Source organism: Heptranchias perlo, chromosome 12 (assembly GCF_035084215.1).
Source record: "Heptranchias perlo isolate sHepPer1 chromosome 12, sHepPer1.hap1, whole genome shotgun sequence".
In the NCBI taxonomy this organism is placed as follows: domain Eukaryota; kingdom Metazoa; phylum Chordata; class Chondrichthyes; order Hexanchiformes; family Hexanchidae; genus Heptranchias; species Heptranchias perlo.
In genome coordinates this window covers 9340017-9359517 of record NC_090336.1, presented here as the reverse complement: position 1 = coordinate 9359517, position 19501 = coordinate 9340017, and the positions used below count along the sequence as shown (strand labels likewise).

Below are 19501 nucleotides of genomic sequence, written 5' to 3'. Positions count from 1 at the left end.
GTGCAGCATGCAGCGTACCATCACGAATCTGCCCACCCACTCAAGGGAGTACTGGAGGGCTCCTCCAGACCGGTCCAGGCAGTGGAAGCGTTGTTTCAGGAGGCCTATGGTGTGCTCCATGGCGTTTTGTGTGGCACCGCTCTCACCGTAGGCCTGCTGTGCGTGGGTTCCTGACCAGAGTCATGAGCCACGGCGTGAGGGGATAGCCCTTATCGTCCAGTAGCCAGCCTTTGATTTACCGAGCCGGTTGAACGATAGCTGGCACGTTAGACTGCCGCATAACGGAGGCGTTGTGACTGCTCCCAGGGTAGCGGGCATCGACTTCCATGATTCAATGCATGTGGTCGCACACCAGCTGCACGTTGAGGGGGTAGAAGCCCTTTCGGTTGATGAAGATGGCCGAGTTGATATGCAGGGCAATGTGCGTATCAACTGCATGGCATGCTGCACCATGGGGAAGCCAGTAATGCGAGGGAAAGTGATGAACCTGTTCCTCATCTGGTACAGTGCGTCTGTGACTTCCCTTTTGCAGCAACGCACTGCATACTGTGAGATGTTGCACATGTCGCCAGCAGATGCCTGAAATTCAGCACCACTGTGACCTTCACAGCCACAGGCAATGCTGTCCTTGCCCTGCTCTGATGCTGCGGTAGTGGCCGCATCAGTTGACAGATCTCGGGTCACGCCTCCCTTGGTGAACCTCAGGCGTCCGATGCAATCCTCCTCGGTCATGCTGAGGCAAGAGAATTGGTCCCGGAAGGCCCTCATTGGATAGGGTCTCCTGCTCAGTGCCCTGCGCCTCCTCGTCCTCCCTCTCTCCGCAGTTTGACCTGCTGTGCGTGTCCCCTCTGCATGCTGCCAGTCGTGCTCAATGCCCAGCGGGAGCCCTAGCAGACCACCCATGGTTGCCAGGAATGTTGTTCAACCACGATTGTAACTTTCCGAACAGTAAGGCAGTACCTGCCAAACCACTCTCAAATGTAGTCTAGGAACTCTCAGTAAGTATCGGGAGCTTCAAAAAACACTTCCTATTCCACCAGCAGCCAGAAGCAATAATCCAGCAACTGCAACACCTGCATGGTCCTTTTTAAATAGCACTGGTGGGGGGTCCTCCAGGCACTCCAAGACATGTTCAAGTGTGTGTAATTAAGACTGTGCATTGAGTTGAGCGTTAAGGTCCAAAATAGATTCTATCACTTTAAATCAGTGTTGCACACTGCACACATTTTCTCCCTACTTTACATGATTGCAGCACTCGGTATTTGCCCATGTGCTAACTCCTATACCAAGTTGGCGTCTGGCGCATGTCACGCTGGAAATGTGCGTGCGCAGCCAAGGCATCATCTTGGATGTCGGAGAGGCCGTGTAGCGCCGAAACAACGGGCACTACACGGCCCAATTTAGGGTTCTGTATATCTTGCAGTGCCCACCCATCACGGAAGGCATCAAGCGTACCGGTAGACACCGCATGCTCCCTCTCAAGGGCCACCTGGGCACGGACAAGTCCGCGCAAGAGAGGCAGACAGCCAGAGCGACCCTGCCCCGCCCATCCCAGCCAGCTAATAGCTGCTCGCTTAAGAATGGGAAATCATAGAATCCTAATGACGGAATGGTGATGCCCAAAAATGGAGCGCATGACGTGTACCAATTTTAATATATAATGTATATAATGAAGAGAGCGCACTCACAAACACATGTTAGCAATATAAAGACACATAGTATACTCACAAACACATGTTAGCAATATAGAGAGACACAATATACTCACAAACACACGTGTTAGCAATATAGAGAGACATAATATACTCACAAACACGTGTTAGCAATATAGAGGGACATAATATACTCACAAACACATGTTAGCAATATAGAGAGGCCGCACACTCACGAACACACACGTTGGTAATATTGATAGAGATCGTGCACTCACAAACACACGTTAGCAATATGGAGAGATCGCGCACTCTCACACACGTTAGCGATATAGAGATCGCGCACTCACAAACACACACGTTAGTAATATTGAGAGACCGTACACTCACAAACACACACGTTAGTAATATTGAGAGAGACCGTACACTCACAAACACACACGTTAGTAATATTGAGAGACCGTACACTCACAAACACGTTAGCGATATAGAGATCGCGCACTCACAAACACACACGTTAGTAATATTGAGAGAGACCGCACACTCTCAAACACACACGTTAGCGATATAGAGATCGCGCACTCTCACACACGTTAGCAATATTGAGAGAGATCGTGCACTCACAAACACATTAGCGATATAGAGACCGCGCGCTCACACACGTTAGCGATATAGAGACCGCGCGCTCTCACATACGTTAGCGATATAGAGACTGCGCGCTCTCACACACGTTAGCAATATTGAGAGAGATAGCACACTCACTAACAACAACAACTTGCATTTATGTAGCGCCGTTAACATAGTAAAACGTCTCAAGGTGCTTCACAGGAGCGTTATCAAACAAAATTTGACATTGAGCCACATGAGATATTAGGACAGGTCATCAAAAGTTTGGTCAAAGAGGTAGATTTTAAGGAGTGTCTTAAATGAGGAGACTAAGGTAGAGAGCAGAGAAATTTAGGGAGGGAGGGAGTTCCAGAGCTTAGGGCTTAGCGGCTGAAGGCACGGCCACCAATGGTGGAGCAATTAAAATCGGGGATGTGCAAGAGGCAAGAATTGGAGGAGCGCAGAGATCTCGGAGGGCTGTAGGGCTGGTGGAGGTTACAGAGATACGGAGGGGCGAGGCCATGGAGGGATTTGAAAAAGATGAGAGTTTTAAAATTGAGGCATTCCCGGATCGGGAGCCAATGTAGGTCAGCGAGCACAGGGGTGATGGTTGAACGGGACTTGGTGCGAGTTAGGATACGGGCAGCAGAGTTTTGGATGAGCTCAAGTTTATGGAGGGTGGAAGATAGAAGGCCGGCCAGGACAGAATTGGAATAGTCCAGTCTGGAGGTAACAAAGACATGGATGAGGGTTTCAACAGCAGATGGCAGAGGTGCAGTAGGCGGTCTTGGTGATAGCAAGGAAATGTAGTCAGAAGCTCATTTTGGGGTCAAATAGGACACCACAGTTGCGAACGGTCTGGTTCAGCCTCAGACAGTGGCCAGGGAGAGGGATGGAGTCAGTGGCTTGAGAACGGAGTTTGTGGTGGGGACCAAAGACAATGGCTTTGGTCTTCCCAATATTGATTTAGTTGGAGGAAATTTGTGCTCACCCAGTACTGGATGTCCGACCAGCAGTGTGACAAATCAGAGACAGTGAAGAGGTCGAGAGAGGTGGTGGTGAGGTAGAGCTGTGTGTTGTCAGCTTACATGTGGAGCCTGATGTATTTTAGGATGATGATGATGAGGTGCAGCATGCAAATGAGAAATAGGAGGGGGGCTAAGGATAGATCCTTGGGGGACTCCAGAGGTAACGGTGCAGGAGCAGGAAGAGAAGCCATTGCAGGTGATTCTCTGGCTATAACTGGATAGATAAGAATAGAACCAGGCGAGGGCAGTCCCACCCAGCTGAACGATGGAGGAGAGGTGTTGGAGGAGGATGGTGTGGTCAACTGTGTCAAAGGCTGCAGACAGGTCGAGAAGGATCAGGAGGGATAGTTTACCACAGTCACAGTCACATAGGATGTCATTTGTGATTTTGATGAGGGCCATTTCAGTACTGTGGCAGGGGTGGAAACCTAATTGGAGGGATTCATCTAATTGGTGGGAAAGATGGGCACAGATTTGGGAAGCAACAACACGTTCAAGGACTTTGGAGAGGAAAGGGAGGTTGGAGATGGGACGGTAGTTTGCAAGGACAGAGGGGTCAAGGGTGGGGTTTTTGAGGGAGGGGTCACAGTGCCTGAGGATCGGGAATCGTTAACCATATTATCTAACATGGGGGCCAGGAAGGGACGTGGGTGGTCAGCAGTTTGGTGGGAATAGGGTCGAGGGTGCAGGAGGTGGGTCTCATGGTCAAGATGAGCTCGGAGACAGTGCACTCGCAAACACGTATGTTAACAATATAGAGATAGCGCACACACAAACACATGTTAGCATTCATGCAGCTTCCCTCAGCTGGGCTGATAGGTTTGAACTATAATCTCTACTACACAATGCAGCTTTTTAACTGGATAATTCCAGAAACTAAAAGATCTTCAATTGTTTCTTTAGGACAAAGAACATCCCCGGAACCTGATTCCAGAGCTGTGCAAGCAGTTCTATCATTTGGGCTGGGTAACGGGGACTGGCGGAGGCATCAGCCTGAAATATGGGTGAGTTTGAAGGAAGAGAGAGATTGTACAGAGAAGATATCAAAGTTTCTGGGCAAATCATACAATGCACATCATTGAATGGTGCTTTATGAAAGTATTCCTCCTCACGACAGACTCCATAAGACATTGTGTACTTGTGGCAGAAACAGAGTTCAATCTTGCTTCAAACTGTAATATTTCTGTATAATATCTTTTCAAATGAATTTTAGGCCAGATGTTATGAATGTAATCAAAACCAAATACTGTGGATGCTGGAAATCTGAAATAAAAACAGAAAATGCTGGAGAAGCTCAGCAAGTCAGGCAGCATCTGTGGAGAAAGAAACAGAGTTAACGGTTCAGGTCGCAGACCTTTCGTCAGAACTGGAAGATGTTAAAGAGTTTTTAAGCAAATACAGAGTCAGGGAAAGGGAGGGAGGGGAGGGGAGGAAAGTACAAAAGGGAAGGTCTGTGATAGGGTAGAGGGGAAGAGTGATTAAATGGCAAAAGGGATGATGGTGCAAGGCAAGGAGGGTGGTGATGGGACAGGTTAAGAAACACCAGGAGTAGCTGTAAATGGCAACTGCAGAACCATTACCAGCACTAGCTGATCGAAAAAATGGGAGCAATGATTATGATCTGAAGTTATTGAAATTAATGTTGAGTCCGGAAGGTTGTAAAGTGCCCAATCGAAAGATGAGGTGCCGTTCCTCGAGCTTACGTTGAGCTTCATTGGAACAGAGTAAGAGGCCGAGGTCAGAATAGGAGTGGGAAGGGGAATTAAGATGGCAAGCAACCAACAGGTCAGGGTCAAGCTTGCGGTCAGAGCGGAGATGTTCAGCAAAGCGATCACCCAGTCTGCGTTTGGTCTCCCCAATGTGGAGGATGTTATGAATGTAAACTGGGTTTCTGTTAGCACCAATCTGGAAAGGTTTATTTTGCCTGCGTGAAAAGGGAAGGTGAGACAAATACACAATTGCTGTCTGAAAAATATCTGCCAGCTTCAAGGGAAGATAGCCCACCCCAGTTAATGTCATTGCTAACTAACACCTATTCTGAGCTAAGCTGTCTATGATTTCCACCATTGGTGTCATCCCAGACACAAGTTAAAAAGGCTTTGTTGCTGCCCTGACTTAGTACACATCTCTCCATGATGTGGAGATGCCGGTGATGGACTGGGGTTGACAAATGTACACATCTCTCCAGACAGTGAAGAATCTGCTATCTACTTCTACATTCATTTGGATGATAGATGAAAATAATTAATATTATTACTAGAGATAACCAAGGGCTCCTTCAAAGGAATTTGCTGAGTGGGGAAGCTCTTCTTAGATCTGGCTTGATCGATTAGGCTGGGATATATCCTGCCATTTCTGGAGTTCTGTTCAGTTTTAGTTGTGTTAAAGGCAGCACCGGGCTCCGCGAGGCAACAGGAATGTTGTTGCTCCCAAGTACAAACATTATATCAGGAAATCTTGCAGCTTATTGGACAGTGTAAGAAACAGATTCTGCAGAAAACACTTTAAATTGTTTTGGGCTGATCTTAAATGTTCTGTTTTCTTTTGTTTCTATGTAGATTTTTAATAAATTCATATTGAGGTTCTAGCTTGAACGATATGTTCTGACAGTGTGATATTATTCTATTTATCAGAGAGGACAGGAGGGCATGGTGGCAACCTGTGTGACTTCCAGTGCAAAATACATTGGTAAAATCATTTGCTTGATGCATAAGGTTATAAGTTTTGAATCATAGGAGAAGCAGATCTGCAGATAGAAGCTCTTATTGCTGTGAGCACAAATAGAGTGGTGGGAAAAATCTTGAAGCATAACAGTTAGGTCAATGTCATGAGGATACTTTTTCCAAATCAGCATCTAATTTAAGGAAAATAACTTTCTAAAAAGTCCCATATCATGAACTCATTCCCTGTTTCTCTCTTCTCTTCCCCTACCTCAGCACCAGGCACTATTCCCCAGATGAAAAAATAATCAAGTCTAGATTGAAGAAAGGTCATTCAGCCCATCAAGTCCACTCCATTCAAAGTCCATGTGTGATTCTAACATGCACTAAACACCTACCCACCTCCAAATCTCCTTTTTATAATAAACAATAAGTTTCTTCCTCTATCTTCCCTGGGAAAAAAAAACAGTAAGTGCTGTTAATATCTTGATAATCTCAAATATCTCTTCCCAACAAGTGTCAATCTAACGTTGCTTTAAAGGTGTCACTTGATCTGAATCAACTACTTTCTCTGGGAGCATGTCTCTCATACCCCAAGCCTGTCTAATCTCTAACCTTTCTTCAGGCTTGTGAATCTTGTACTTGTCTCCTCTAGTCCTACGCACATTTCCAAGTTGCTTGCTTCAACCATATCACTTCAACCATTCTCATTAATTTAAAAAGAAGTGGTTGAGACTTTCTGAAAATTGTCCTTTGTAATCTGACATGTGGAAGTGTGCAGACACGTCCTCTGATCATCTTCTCATCCAGATTCTCAGAACCTCACTGAATGAGTGACCTATGCATATTTGTACAAAAACAGTGCCTCAGTAACTAGCTTTAAAATTATGACTCAAATATTTAGGCAGTAGATATTAAGTCTCTTTGGATTCCAGTGCCTTCTTCGGGGAAGTTCTCCTGGAGGTAAAGTTATTTATGATCCCAATTTTTGCCTAGTGCCAGGCTGACCAGTCTGGTTCATGGAGATGGCATCACTGATGGGAATCATAGCCCACTCCCCCAAAAGACCAACATGGCTTGATTGTGCCTTGTGTCACTTATGAGTCACAGGTTTTTCCACTTGACCAAATGATTGGTGCATTTGTCGATTTCCCAGAAGTTCTCATGACACATAATGGAGCTGATTTGGATCATCATGTTCAGCTGGACTGCAGTTACAGTCTTTGAGCACCATCTAGTGTTTGTTGCTTTTCTGCTTCATCAGATATAATAGGTTTAAAAATGAGTCATGTCATCAGGACTTCTAACAAACATTAAACTTTCAGTGAATACATCCTCACATCTCAACCCGTTAAGTACATTGACTATCAAAATGTGTTCGCAAGAACCGCAATGACAACCAAATAGAAATCTCTGCAAAACTTTCAATAATACATTAAAACTCACATGGAAGCTGTGTTGTTATGTTTTACACCATAACCTAAACTCCTTAATTAGACTCCAGCCTGCAATTCACTCCTGAGTATACATTATCTATTAGATTTGCTACGCATGTCTATTTGAGCATTACTACTGTGACACACGGCATGATTTTGATCCCAAGCTGTGGGGGGGTCAAATTGCGGACGGGAAAACCGGAAGTACGGGTTTCCCAGGCGTCCTTATGATTGGAGGTCATCGTGGGGGTCCGCGATCGTTGGGGTCAGGGGTCATCACGGGGGTCCGCAATCATTGTGGGGGGGGCAGAGATCGAGGGGGGTCCGCAATCGTTGGGGGGTTGCGATAGGTCGGCTTGTTGGGCCTGGGGGAAGCACTCCTGCTCCTCCGGGCCCACAAGCTGTGCCAGAAAGGTACTTATCTGCAGTTTCCAGCCTTCTCGCCTCCTCTCACGAGGCATGAAGGAGAAGGCCCGGGAATCCTGGCCCCCAGGAGTTGAAATTGCAAAATCTGTAAAAATGGAGGCCCACAGCCTCCTTGATAGGTTTTAGTGACCAACCCGCCACCTGAGAGCAGGTTGGTTGTCTGCCCCTCGTCCTGCTCTGGTGAAAACCAGAAATGGGCGAGTTGAGGGCTGGTCTGAAATGAGTGCGATTTTCAATGCATCCCCGCCCCCAACCCACCCATTTTTCAATGTTAAAATCGTGCCCACAGTAGCTCCTGCAGCTACACACCTTCACCACTAGATAGAGCTCCAGAAGCTGCAGATATCCATATCGATGCCAACCCCTTCACGAATACAACAACAACTATGTGCTTTTATATAGCGCCTTTAACGTAGTAAAACGTCCCAAGGGGCTTCACAGGAGTGATTATCAAACAAAATTTGACACCGAGCCACATAAGGGGATATGAGGACAGGTGACCAAAAGCTTTGTCAATGATGTACGTTTTAAGGAGCGTCTTAAAGGAGGGGAGAAAGGTGGAGAGGCGGAGAAGTTTAGGGAGGGAATTCCACAGTTTAGGGCCTAGGCAGCTGAAGGCACGACCACCAATGGTGGAGCGATTAAAATCGGGGATGCGCAAGAGGCAAGAATTGGAGGAGCGCAGATATATCGGAGGGTTGTAGGGCTGGACGAGGTTACAGAGATAGGGAGGGGCGAGGCCATGGAGGGATTTGAAAACAAGGATGAGAATTTTAGAATCAAGGCATTCCCGGACCGGGAGCCAATGTAGTGAGCACAGGGCTGATGGAGGAACGGGACTTGGTGCGAGTTAGGATATGGGCAGCAGAGTTTTGGATGAGCTCAAGCAAGAAGAATATGGAGGCCACGTACTACTTGGATAATAAGAATCTAAATGGGATAGAGCAGCAAAGGGATCTCGGGATTTAGATACACAAATCACTAAAAGTAGCGACACAGTTGCTAAGACAATAAAAAAGGAAAATCAAGCACTGGGGTTTATTTCTAGAGGGATAGAATTGAAAAGCAGAGAATTAACATTAAACTTGTCTAGAACTTGGTTAGACCACACTTGGAGTACTGTGCACCGTTCTAGTCTCTATATTATAGAAAGGATATAGAGGCATTGGAGAGGATGCAAAAAAGATTCTCAAGGATGATACCAGAACTGAGAGGTTCTACTTATCAGGAAAGGTTGAACAGGCTGGGGCTTTTCTGTCCAGAAAAGAGAAAACTGAGGGGTGACCTGATAGAGGTCTTTAAGATAATTAAAGGGTTTGATAGAGTAGATGTAGAGAAAATGTTTCCATTTGTGGGGGAGGTCATAAATATAAAATAGTTGCTAATAAATCCAATAGGGAATTCAGGAGAAACTTCTTTACCCAAAGAATGGTAAGAATGTGGAATGTGCTACCACAAGGAATAGTCGAGGCAAATAGTATAGATTCATTTAAGGGGAAGCTAGATAAGCACATAAGGAAAAAAGGAATAGAAGGAATTGCTGATAGGGTCGGATGAAGTAGGGAGGGAGGAGGCTCGTGTGGAGCATAAATGCCAGCATAGACCAGTTGGGCTGAAAGGCCTGTTTCTGTGCTGTAGTTTCGATGTAACTTGATATAAGATTATGGAGGGTGGTAGATGGGAGGCTGGCTAAGAGAGCATGGAAATAGTCGAGTCTAGAGGCATCAAAGGCATGGATGAGGGTTTCAGCGGTAGGGGTGGAAACGGGCAATGTCATGGAGGTGGAAGTGACCGACCTTGGTGATGGAGCAGATATGTGGTCGGAAGCTCATCTCAGGGCCAAATTGGACGCCACGGTTGTGAGCGCTCTGGTTCAGGGAGAGGGATGGAGTCGGTGGCTAGGGGAATGGAGTTTGTGGTGGGCACCGAAGATAATGGCTTCGGTCTTCCCAATATTTAGTTGGAGGAAATTCGTGCTAATCCAGTACTGGATGTCGGACAAGCAGCGTGGCAAATCAGGAGCAGTGGAGGGGTCGAGAGAGGTGGTGAGGTGGAGCTGGGTGCCGTCAGCATACATGTGGAATCTGACGTCGTGTTTTCGGATGGTGTCGCCAATGGCAGCACGTAGATGAAAAATAGGAGGGGGTCAAGGATAGATCCTTGGGGGACTCCAGAGGTAATGGTGCGGGAGCGGGAAAAGAAGCCATTGCAGGTGATTCTCTGGCTACGACTGGATAGATAAGAGTAGAACCGGGCGAGTACAGTCCCACCCAGCTGAACGACGGAGGAGAGGCGTTGGAGGAGGATGGTGTGGGCAACCGTGTCAAAGGCTGCAGACAGGTCGAGAAGGATCAGGAGGGATAGTTTACGAAGACAATGAAGAAACTCAGCAGTTTGACCGAGCATGACAGCAATCAGAAGCATGCTTACTAAACTAAAAGTGGCTTTGTGTGTGTCTCAGATAATCCTTTCACTTTTCTTGGTCAAACCTCTTTGAACGTGTTGAACACCAGGAGGTGGACCAGCAGCCATCTCTTGTATATTGGGTAATGGAGGAGGAGCACTCCAGAGACTGGGAAAGGACTGGATTGTTAGAAAATTGCAGTCGATTATGCAAAAATTGTGGGGATGTCCTCTCATTTCATGCAGAGAAAATTGACGCTGTTGTGGATGTCTGATGATAATCCCTCTTGCTAAATCTAATATATTGTTTGATAATCTCCCTTCACTTTAAGGTTCACGGAGGCACTCTTTCCCCTCTCCCCCAGTTCATGCTGGCACTTTCCTTCCTCCTGCCCTAAACACATCTAGTCCTTCCTTCCTCTCCCCCAGTTCATGCTGGCACTTTCCTTCCTCCTGCCCTGAACACAGCTAGTCCTTCCTTCCTCTCCCCCAGTTCATGCTGGCACTTTCCTTCCTCCTGCCCTGAACACAGTTAGTCCTTCCTTCCTCTCCCCCAGTTCATGCTGGCACTCTTCTTCCCCCACTTCCATTTCACAAGGTAAGTCATCCCTGAGTTATCTCTCACGACCACTGCAGTTACTACCTAATTGCAAAACTATTGCAAGATCCAGTAATCCCATCCCCAGTGTGCGGCACATTTTGGTCCCCCGTAGCTGTAGCAGCATCAGATAGGCACCAGGAGTGAGGGCAAACCAAGGATGATCTTTTGTGGATTCCATAATAACGCAGTTGTGATCTTCTGGTGAGAATAGGCAAAAATACATTGGGTCATGGTGCAGGAAGAGGCCATGTTGGTTATGTTTACCAACATTACATCAGTCATTGCACTTCAAAAGTAATTCATTGTGTGAAGCACTTTGAGATATTTCAATGCATTTAAGTGTTGTATAAATACAAGTATTACCATTATATAATTACAAGAATGGATAATAGGCATATTATGTAGTGTAGGAGGGACTCTGTATTGTATCAGGCCTGTGACTGGACTGAATGGGAGTGAGAAGAGACCTGATTGGCTCTGAATAAATAGCCAATCTGTACGGAAGACATGGAGCTCTGAGCTAGTCACTGACCCAGATACTAATTACAGGTCATGGTGCTCCTTATTGTTTAACTCCTGTCGAGTATTTCCCAACTTTCCTCAGGCTCTTTTCTCTTTCCTTTGAACTTATTTTCCTTTTTTATGCTTTCCCCTGTTTTCTGTCTCTTGAGATCTTTGCTTGTCAATCTTGGCTGCAAACTGATTCAAAACACAACAGGAATCTCAAGAGACTCATTTTCAGTCAGAATTACAATCTGTGCACCCTGACCCAGAATGATTGGGTTTGGACCTGCGAGCAGTCCTGATCGAACCAGGACAAGCAATTGTCACTCTGATACTCGGGAACCCTGCTTCCCTGTCTCAGGCCCTCCATCACTCCATTCTCCCATATCCCATTGATGACTGTGTTAATGTAGAATTTACTCTTGACATTAAGCTATAAGGCCACGGAATCACTAGAATGGAAAAATCTTGTTATTGTTTGAGGCCAAACAGTAGCAGAAAGTGCATCAACACCAAATGGCAAAATGGATCCCGTCAGGACAATGGATTAAATGGAAAGTCACAGGTGGGTATCTTCCTCACCTGGTAAAATGGATCTTTGTTGAATGCAGCAGTCAGGTACTCAGCCAAAGAAATCACAGCTAACAAAGTTATGAATGTATACAATGGCAGGTCATGTTATAGAATTATACAGCACAGAAAGAGACCATTCAGCCCATCATGCTTGTTCCGGCTCTTTGACAGAGCTGTCCAATGAGTCCCACTCTCCAGCTCTTTCTCCATTGTCCTGAAAATTTTACAAAAATATATTCAACTTTATGTTTGTAAAAACTGCTGTTGAGAGGCAACCTTGGGATATAAATGTAATTGTCTCCTCTTTCCCATCCCCACTCCATCCATATTTTAGTTCCACTCCTATAAGATCATGGGTGGAAAGTGGAATTCATTCAGAAGGCACAGACTGGGCAGCACTCCCCATCCAGTGTGTCATTGCAGGGCATAAATGTCTGCTTCCAGGATACAGCAAAGGCTGTGGGCCCCGACAACATCCCAGCTGTAGTGCTGAAGACTTGTGCTCCAGAACTAGCTGTGCCTCTAGCCAAGCTGTTCCAGTACATCTACAACACTGGCATCTACCCAACAATGTGGAAAATTGCCGAGGTATGTCCTGTCCCCAAAAAGCAGGACAAATCCAATCCGGCCAATTATCGCCCCATCAGTCTACTCTCAATCATCAGCAAAGTGATGGAAGGTGTCGTCGACAGTGCTATCAAGCGGCACTTACTCACCAATAACCTGCTCACCGATGCTCAGTTTGGGTTCCGCCAGGACCACTCGGCTCCAGACCTCATTACAGCCTTGGTCCAAACATGGACAAAAGAGCTGAATTCCAGAGGTGAGGTGAGAGTGACTGCCCTTGATATCAAGGCGGCATTTGACCGAGTGTGGCACCAAGGAGCCCTAGTAAAATTGAAGTCAGTGGGGAATCGGGGGAAAACTCTCCAGTGGCTGGAGTCATACCTAGCACAAAGGAAGATGGTAGTGGTTGTTGGAGGCCAATCATCTCAGCCCCAGGGCATTGCTGCAGGAGTTCCTCAGGGCAATGTCCTGGGCCCAACCATCTTCAGCTGCTTCATCAATGACCTTCCCTCCATCATAAGGTCAGAAATGGAGATATTCGCTAATGATTGCACAGTGTTCAGTTCCATTCGCAACCCCTCAAATAATGAAGCAGTCCGAGCCCGCATGCAGCAAGACCTGGACAACATCCAGGCTTGGGCTGATAACTGGCAAGTAACATTCGCACGAGACAAGTGCCAGGCAATGACCATCTCCAACAAGAGAGAGTCTAACCACCTCCCCTTGACATTCAACGGCATTACCATCGCCGAATCCCCCACCATCAACATCCTGGGGGTCACCATTGACCAGAAACTTAACTGGACCAGCCACATAAATACTGTGGCTACAAGAGCATGTCAGAGGCTGGGTATTCTGTGGCAAGTGACTCACCTCCTGATTCCCCAAAGCCTTTCCACCATCTACAAGGCACAAGTCAGGAGTGTGATGGAATACTCTCCACTTGCCTGGATGAGTGCAGCTCCAACAACACTCAAGAAGCTCCACACCATCCAGGACAAAGCAGCCCGTTTGATTGGCACCCCATCCACCACCCTAAACATTCACTCCCTTCACCACCGGTGCACTGTGGCTGCAGTGTGTACCATCCACAGGATGCACTGCAGCAACTCGCCAAGGCTTCTTCGACAGCACCTCCCAAACCCGCGACCTCTACCACCTAGAAGGACAAGGGCAGCAGGCATATGGGAACAACACCACCTGCACGTTCCCCTCCAAGTCACACACCATCCCGACTTGGAAATATATCGCCGTTCCTTCATTGTCGCTGGGTCAAAATCCTGGAACTCTCTACCTAACAGCACTGTGGGAGAACCTTCACCACACGGACTGCAGCGGTTCAAGAAGGCGGCTCACCACCACCTTCTCAAGGGCAATTAGGGATGGGCAATAATTGCCGGCCTCGCCAGCGACGCCCAGATCCCATGAACGAATAAAAAAAAAGGCTGCCCTGGTTTGCAGAAACTAAGGAGAACTAAGAGATGCCTATAAATGTGTTGATATCTCCTATTATAACAGGCAGAAATATGTGGCAGTTTGAATGAATATACTTTATTTTTTATTATAAGCCCATTTATTTTCACTATGTTACGGGTAGACTGTGACTGCTTTCACTTCTATCAGCATTGTGTTGTTTATTAAATCCCTTTAAAGCTCTGGATTTTAAATGTTTGCTGTGTGACTGTTTAGAGTTCCTGCAGGTTCAGTGCAGCAAGGGTTAAAAGGATTTGTAAAGCAGTATCACACAACAGGGTTGCATCTAATTTCATCTCCCATAAATAACTGTGCGATCACTGGTGCTGTACCTTGTAACCACTATTAAGAAGCTTAAGGAGCTTCCACTTAAGATGCATATTACACCCATGGTATTGCACACAGTATTCAGGGAGGCTTTTTATATTTGAACGTCAATGCAATTGACAATCTGCAGTTTCGTAATTTAAAAATATAAACCACTCCCATTAAGGTCTCACAACACAGACATTTGTGAAGTGGTAATAGTCACATGAACCTGACAGGATCAGGTAGAAGGTCCAGGTGTAATTTTTGGATCAGTAGCTCATTTATCAGGAGCCTCAGATAGGACAGACACTAAGAAGAGATGATATACTTTACCACTTAGGCAACCTAAATCTTGTCTTAAATACAGTAGGTTACGCAATGTGACTCATGCTATATACCAGAGCTGTATCTATATATTTATATATAATATTGGTAGATAAAAATGTGTCATCCTTGGCTCAGTGATAGCACTCTCGCCTCTGAGTCAGAAAGTTGTGGGTTCAAGCCCCACTCCAGAGACTTGAGCTCATAATTCAGGCTGGCACTTCAGTGCAGTACTGGGGGAGTGCTGCGCTGTCAGATGAGACATTAAACCAAGTCTACCCTCTCAAGTGGATGTAAAAGATCCCATGGTACTATTTCGAAGAAGAGCAGGGGAGCTCTCCCCGGTGTCCTGGCCAATATTTATTGGTCAACCAACATCACAAAAAACAGATCATCTGGTCATTTGTTTCATTGCTGTTCGTGGGTCCTTCCTTTGCACAATTTGGATAAATTTGCACAAGCCATGTTGCTTACCCCAAACCCAGGAAATGAAATGGGAGCAGAACACCGTTTTTAAAGTAATTTTTGATCCGAGTTATAAAATTTGAGAATCGGTACTGCAATATCACAAAGAAACTGTTCTACTCCTCTAACTCCTCCTTCCACAGGACTCCGAGATCTCCCTATCACAGCTTCTACCTGTGTTTGGAAGAACACAACAAAAAGGGTAATCCTGAGCACGATTCCACGTTAAACCATGACTAAAATAAAATTGCCCTGTGAGGACCATAGATTGTACTGGAAGGAAAAATGGCCCTCAAACCTGCTTCCTCCCAATAGATAACAACCATTCAGTTGATGCATTCATCACTGCGCACTCTGTGTCAGGACTCTACAGCTGCTCTGGCAGAGTCCAGCCTGATTTGGATCCGAAACTGGTCTTGGGCCTGACTGAGATCTGCTGTTCCCCAGCAGCTTTTAGACATAGCCCAAGGACTGTTATATTTTGGTGAGAATTATTCCAAGCAATAGGAGTTAAACAGCCTGTAAAACCATGTAAAATCACAGTTTGAATTTTTGGTAGGAAGACAATAAGGATCTTTTATTTTCTCTCTCCTTCTGTTAAACACTGTCCATGGTACTTGTTTAGATAAAGTCTAAAACTGCCATAATGTTTTCTTTTTCAGAGATGAAATCTACTTTGCTCCATCGGGTGTTCAGAAGGAGAGGATCCAGGTGTGTGATGAATTTATTTTGGTAAAGAAAAAGAAAGAAAGAAAGAATGTGCCATTAACATTTCTCTGCAGCATTTCATATTCTCCCCTTAGATAGCAGCATGGCAGAGGCTGTTTAAGCAGGGCGTAGAGTTGGAGAGAAACCCCATGGGGAGCAACTAAAGGGCCTTAAATTGGCAAGATTACTTGGGCTTCCTGTTGCTTCCAATCTGTATTAATGACCCAGACACTAACATAGAATGATCAGCAGAGAGAGAGGACGCAGCAAAAAGATTTAGATCGGTCGTACAACTGGGCACAGGAAATCCAAATAGGAATTAAACCTGATACATAGATCAAAAAGATGGCAGGGTGAAGGCATCCAACAAATGGAATAGAACTGACAGAGGGAGGCTGAGAAAGAGTCTTAGGAATAACAGTTCGACTCGTCACTTTCAATCTCGGACAATATAGCAAAACTATTTTTTTAAAATCATTAAGAGTTTTTGGATATAGCGACAGTCCCATAGAGTTTGAACCAATACTTTCCACTTGGAGTACAGTGTTCAGTTCAGGTCATTACACCATAACCCTTTATATTGACCACAAATGGTCAAAAGTGGTCAGCTTAGTGGATTGGTTAACATAGAGGGACTTTAGTCTTGCCATTCTTTTCAGCTGCTGCAAGCAGAACAACAGCCGACAGCAGCAGCTGATACAAACGTGCTGCGTTTCTCCAGTGCCGTGATGTTAAAGGATCCACCAGTGAAAATGTCCATCATAATGTCCCGTCAGAATCTTGCATTTGTTTTGTCAGTTCAGTCTCCATTACTAATCCTGGTCTGACATGGCTGAAGTTTAGTTCCCCTTTGAAAACTCAGAAAAACAGCCACCATTAAACATAAGTGAACTTTGCAGGAAATTGGTAAAAGTGAAATCACTAGGGGGGTAATTTTAACCTAACCCGCCCGTCAGGAAACTGATGCAACGCTGGTTTTACACCCTGCCTGATTTTACACTCCATTGACGTCAGTGGAGATTATTATTGGGCGGGGTGTAAAACCAGCGTTCCACACGATCCTGTGGGTTTCCCGCTCAGCCAGTTAGGTTCAAATGACCCCCTGTTATCTCTTACCCTGGGAGTTATGTTTCGATTGCATTTGTTGACTTGATGACGAGATCAGGAAAGTCTCTTCGTTTTTGGCAGTGGGCGTGGGAGGGGTCGGGGTAAGGTGACACCGTCGGGCAATTAGATGATGACAGAGAAGCAGGTGGACACGAAGGGAATATTAGCCAAGGAGGTTACTTGGGTGGAGGAGACAATTAAGGGGTGGGGAGGGGCAGGAGGTTCTGGGGCGATGTATTGAACTGGCAAAGTGCGGGGGAGAGGGGGGGATGGGAAGGAAGCTGGCATACTCTGTGACCAGGGTAGCAGGTGGGTCTGGGTGAGGAAAAGCAGCACAGTAAAGAATATCTGAGTGACACCAATACTGATTGGTTCACGACGCTTCTTTTTCTGTTGCTCAATATACTTTTGCTGGGTTCCAGTCCGAGGGGAGGCAGGGAACGTGGACAGTGAGTCACTAAACTATTTCAACTCCAGAGCAGCGGCAAGTTTACAAACAACATCCCTTGGTTCAGTGGTAGCACCCTCGCCTCTGTAGGAAAGGTGCAACATTGGATATCTAGCCAGTGCTGTTGAACACGAGTGCTGACATCTGCAATAATCAAACATTGAAATATATTTCAAAATCATTTTCTTTACCCACTACACAAACTATCATCACTATGTTAACAGCAGAGTTTTTTTTCATTCGTTCGTGGGATGGGCATTTATTGCCCATCCCTAATTGCCCTTGAGAAGGTGGTGGTGAGCCGCCTTCTTGAACCGCTGCAGTCCGTGTGGTGAAGGTTCTCCCACAGTGCTGTTAGGAAGGGAATTCCAGGATTTTGACCCAGTGACGATGAAGGAACGGCGATATATTTCCAAGTCGGGATGGTGTGTGACTTGGAGGGGAACGTGCAGGTGGTGTTGTTCCCATGTACCTGCTGCTCTTGTCCTTCTAGGTGGTAGAGGTCGCGGGTTTGGGAGGTGTTGTCCAAGAAGCCTTAGCGAGTTGCTGCAGTGCATCCTGTGGATGGTACACACTGCAGCCACGGTGCGCCGGTGGTGAAGGGAGTGAATGTTTAGGGTGGTAGATGAGGTGCCAATCAAGCGGGCTGCTTTGTCCTGGATGGTGTCGAGCTACTTCAGTGTTGTTGGAGCTGCACTCAACCAGGCAAGTGGAGAGTATTCCATCACACTCCTGACTTGTGCCTTGCAGATGGTGGAAAGGCTTTGGGGAGTCAGGAGGTGAGTCACTCGCCGCAGAATACCCAGCCTCTGACCTGCTCTTGTAGCCACAGTATTTATGTGGCTGGTCTAGTTAAGTTTCTGGTCAATGGTGACTCCCAGGATGCTGATGGTGAGGGATTCGGCGATGGTAATGCCATTGAATGTCAAGGGGAGGTGGTTAGACACTCTCTTGTTAGAGATGGTGATTGCCTGGCACTTGTCTGGCATGAATGTTACTTGCCACTTATCAGCCCAAACCTGGATGTTGTCCAGGTCTTGCTGCATGTGGGCACGGACTGCTTCATTATATGAGGGATTGCGAATGGAACTGAACACTGTGCAATCATCAGCGAACATCCCCATTTCTGACCTTATAATGGAGGGAAGGTCATTGATGAAGCAGCTGAAGATGGTTGGGCCTAGGATACTACCCTGAGTAACTCATGCAGCAATGTCCTGGGGCTGTAATGATTGGCCTCCAACAACCACTACCATCTTCCTTTGTGCTAGGTATGACTCCAGCCACTGGAGCGTTTTCCCCCTGACTCCGATTGACTTCAATTTTACTAGGGCTCCTTGGTGCCACACTCGGTCAAATACTGCCTTGATGTCAAGGGCAGTCACTCTCACCTCACTCTCACCTCACCTTTTGTCCATGTTTGGACCAAGGCTGTAATGAGGTCTGGAGCTGAGTGGTCCTGGTGGAACCCAAACCGAGCATCGGTGAGCAGGTTATTGGTGAGTAAGTGCCGCTTGATAGCACTGTCGACGACACCTTCCATCACTTTGCTGATGATTGAGAGTAGACTGATGGGGCGATAATTGGCCGGATTGGATTTGTCCTGCTTTTTGTGGATAGGACATACCTGGGCAATTTTCCACATTGTCGTGTAGATGCCAGTGTTGTAGATGTACTGGAACAGTTTGGCTGGAGGCGCGGCTAGTTCTGGAGCACAAGTCTTCAGCACTACAGCCAGGATGTTGTTGGGGCCCATAGCCTTTGCTGTATCCAGTGCACTCAGCCGTTTCTTGATATCACGTGAAGTGAATCGAATTGGCTGAAGACTGGCTTCTGTGATGATGGGGATATCGGGAGGAGGCCGAGATGGATCATCCACTCAGCACTTCTGGCTGAAGATGGTTGCAAACGCTTCAGCCTTGTCTTTTGCACTCACGTGCTGGACTCCGCCATCATTGAGGACGGGGATGTCTACAGAGCTTCCTCCTCCCGTTAGTTGTTTAATTGTCCATTCACGACTGGATGTGGCAGGACTACAGAGCTTTGATCTGATTTGTTGGTTGTGGAATAGCTTAGCTCTGTCTATAGCATGTTGCATCCGTTGTTTAGCATGCATGTAGTCCTGTGTAATAGCTTCACCAGGTTGACACCTCATTTTTAGGTACGCCTAGTGCTGCTCCTGGCATGCTTTTCTACACTCCTCATTGAACC

The 19501-nt window shown here is 46.4% G+C and overlaps 1 protein-coding gene across 1 annotated transcript in view; it reads left to right on the top strand.

Annotated features, from left to right (window-relative positions):
• The window catches only part of apip (APAF1 interacting protein), a 60292-nt gene that overhangs the window by 29714 nt on the left and 11077 nt on the right, over positions 1–19501 (top strand). Inside the window, exons 2-3 of the mRNA XM_067993631.1 lie at positions 4190–4290; positions 15690–15738. Coding sequence (XP_067849732.1) covers positions 4190–4290; positions 15690–15738 — 150 coding nt within the window. The remainder of the gene's footprint in view (positions 1–4189; positions 4291–15689; positions 15739–19501) is intronic.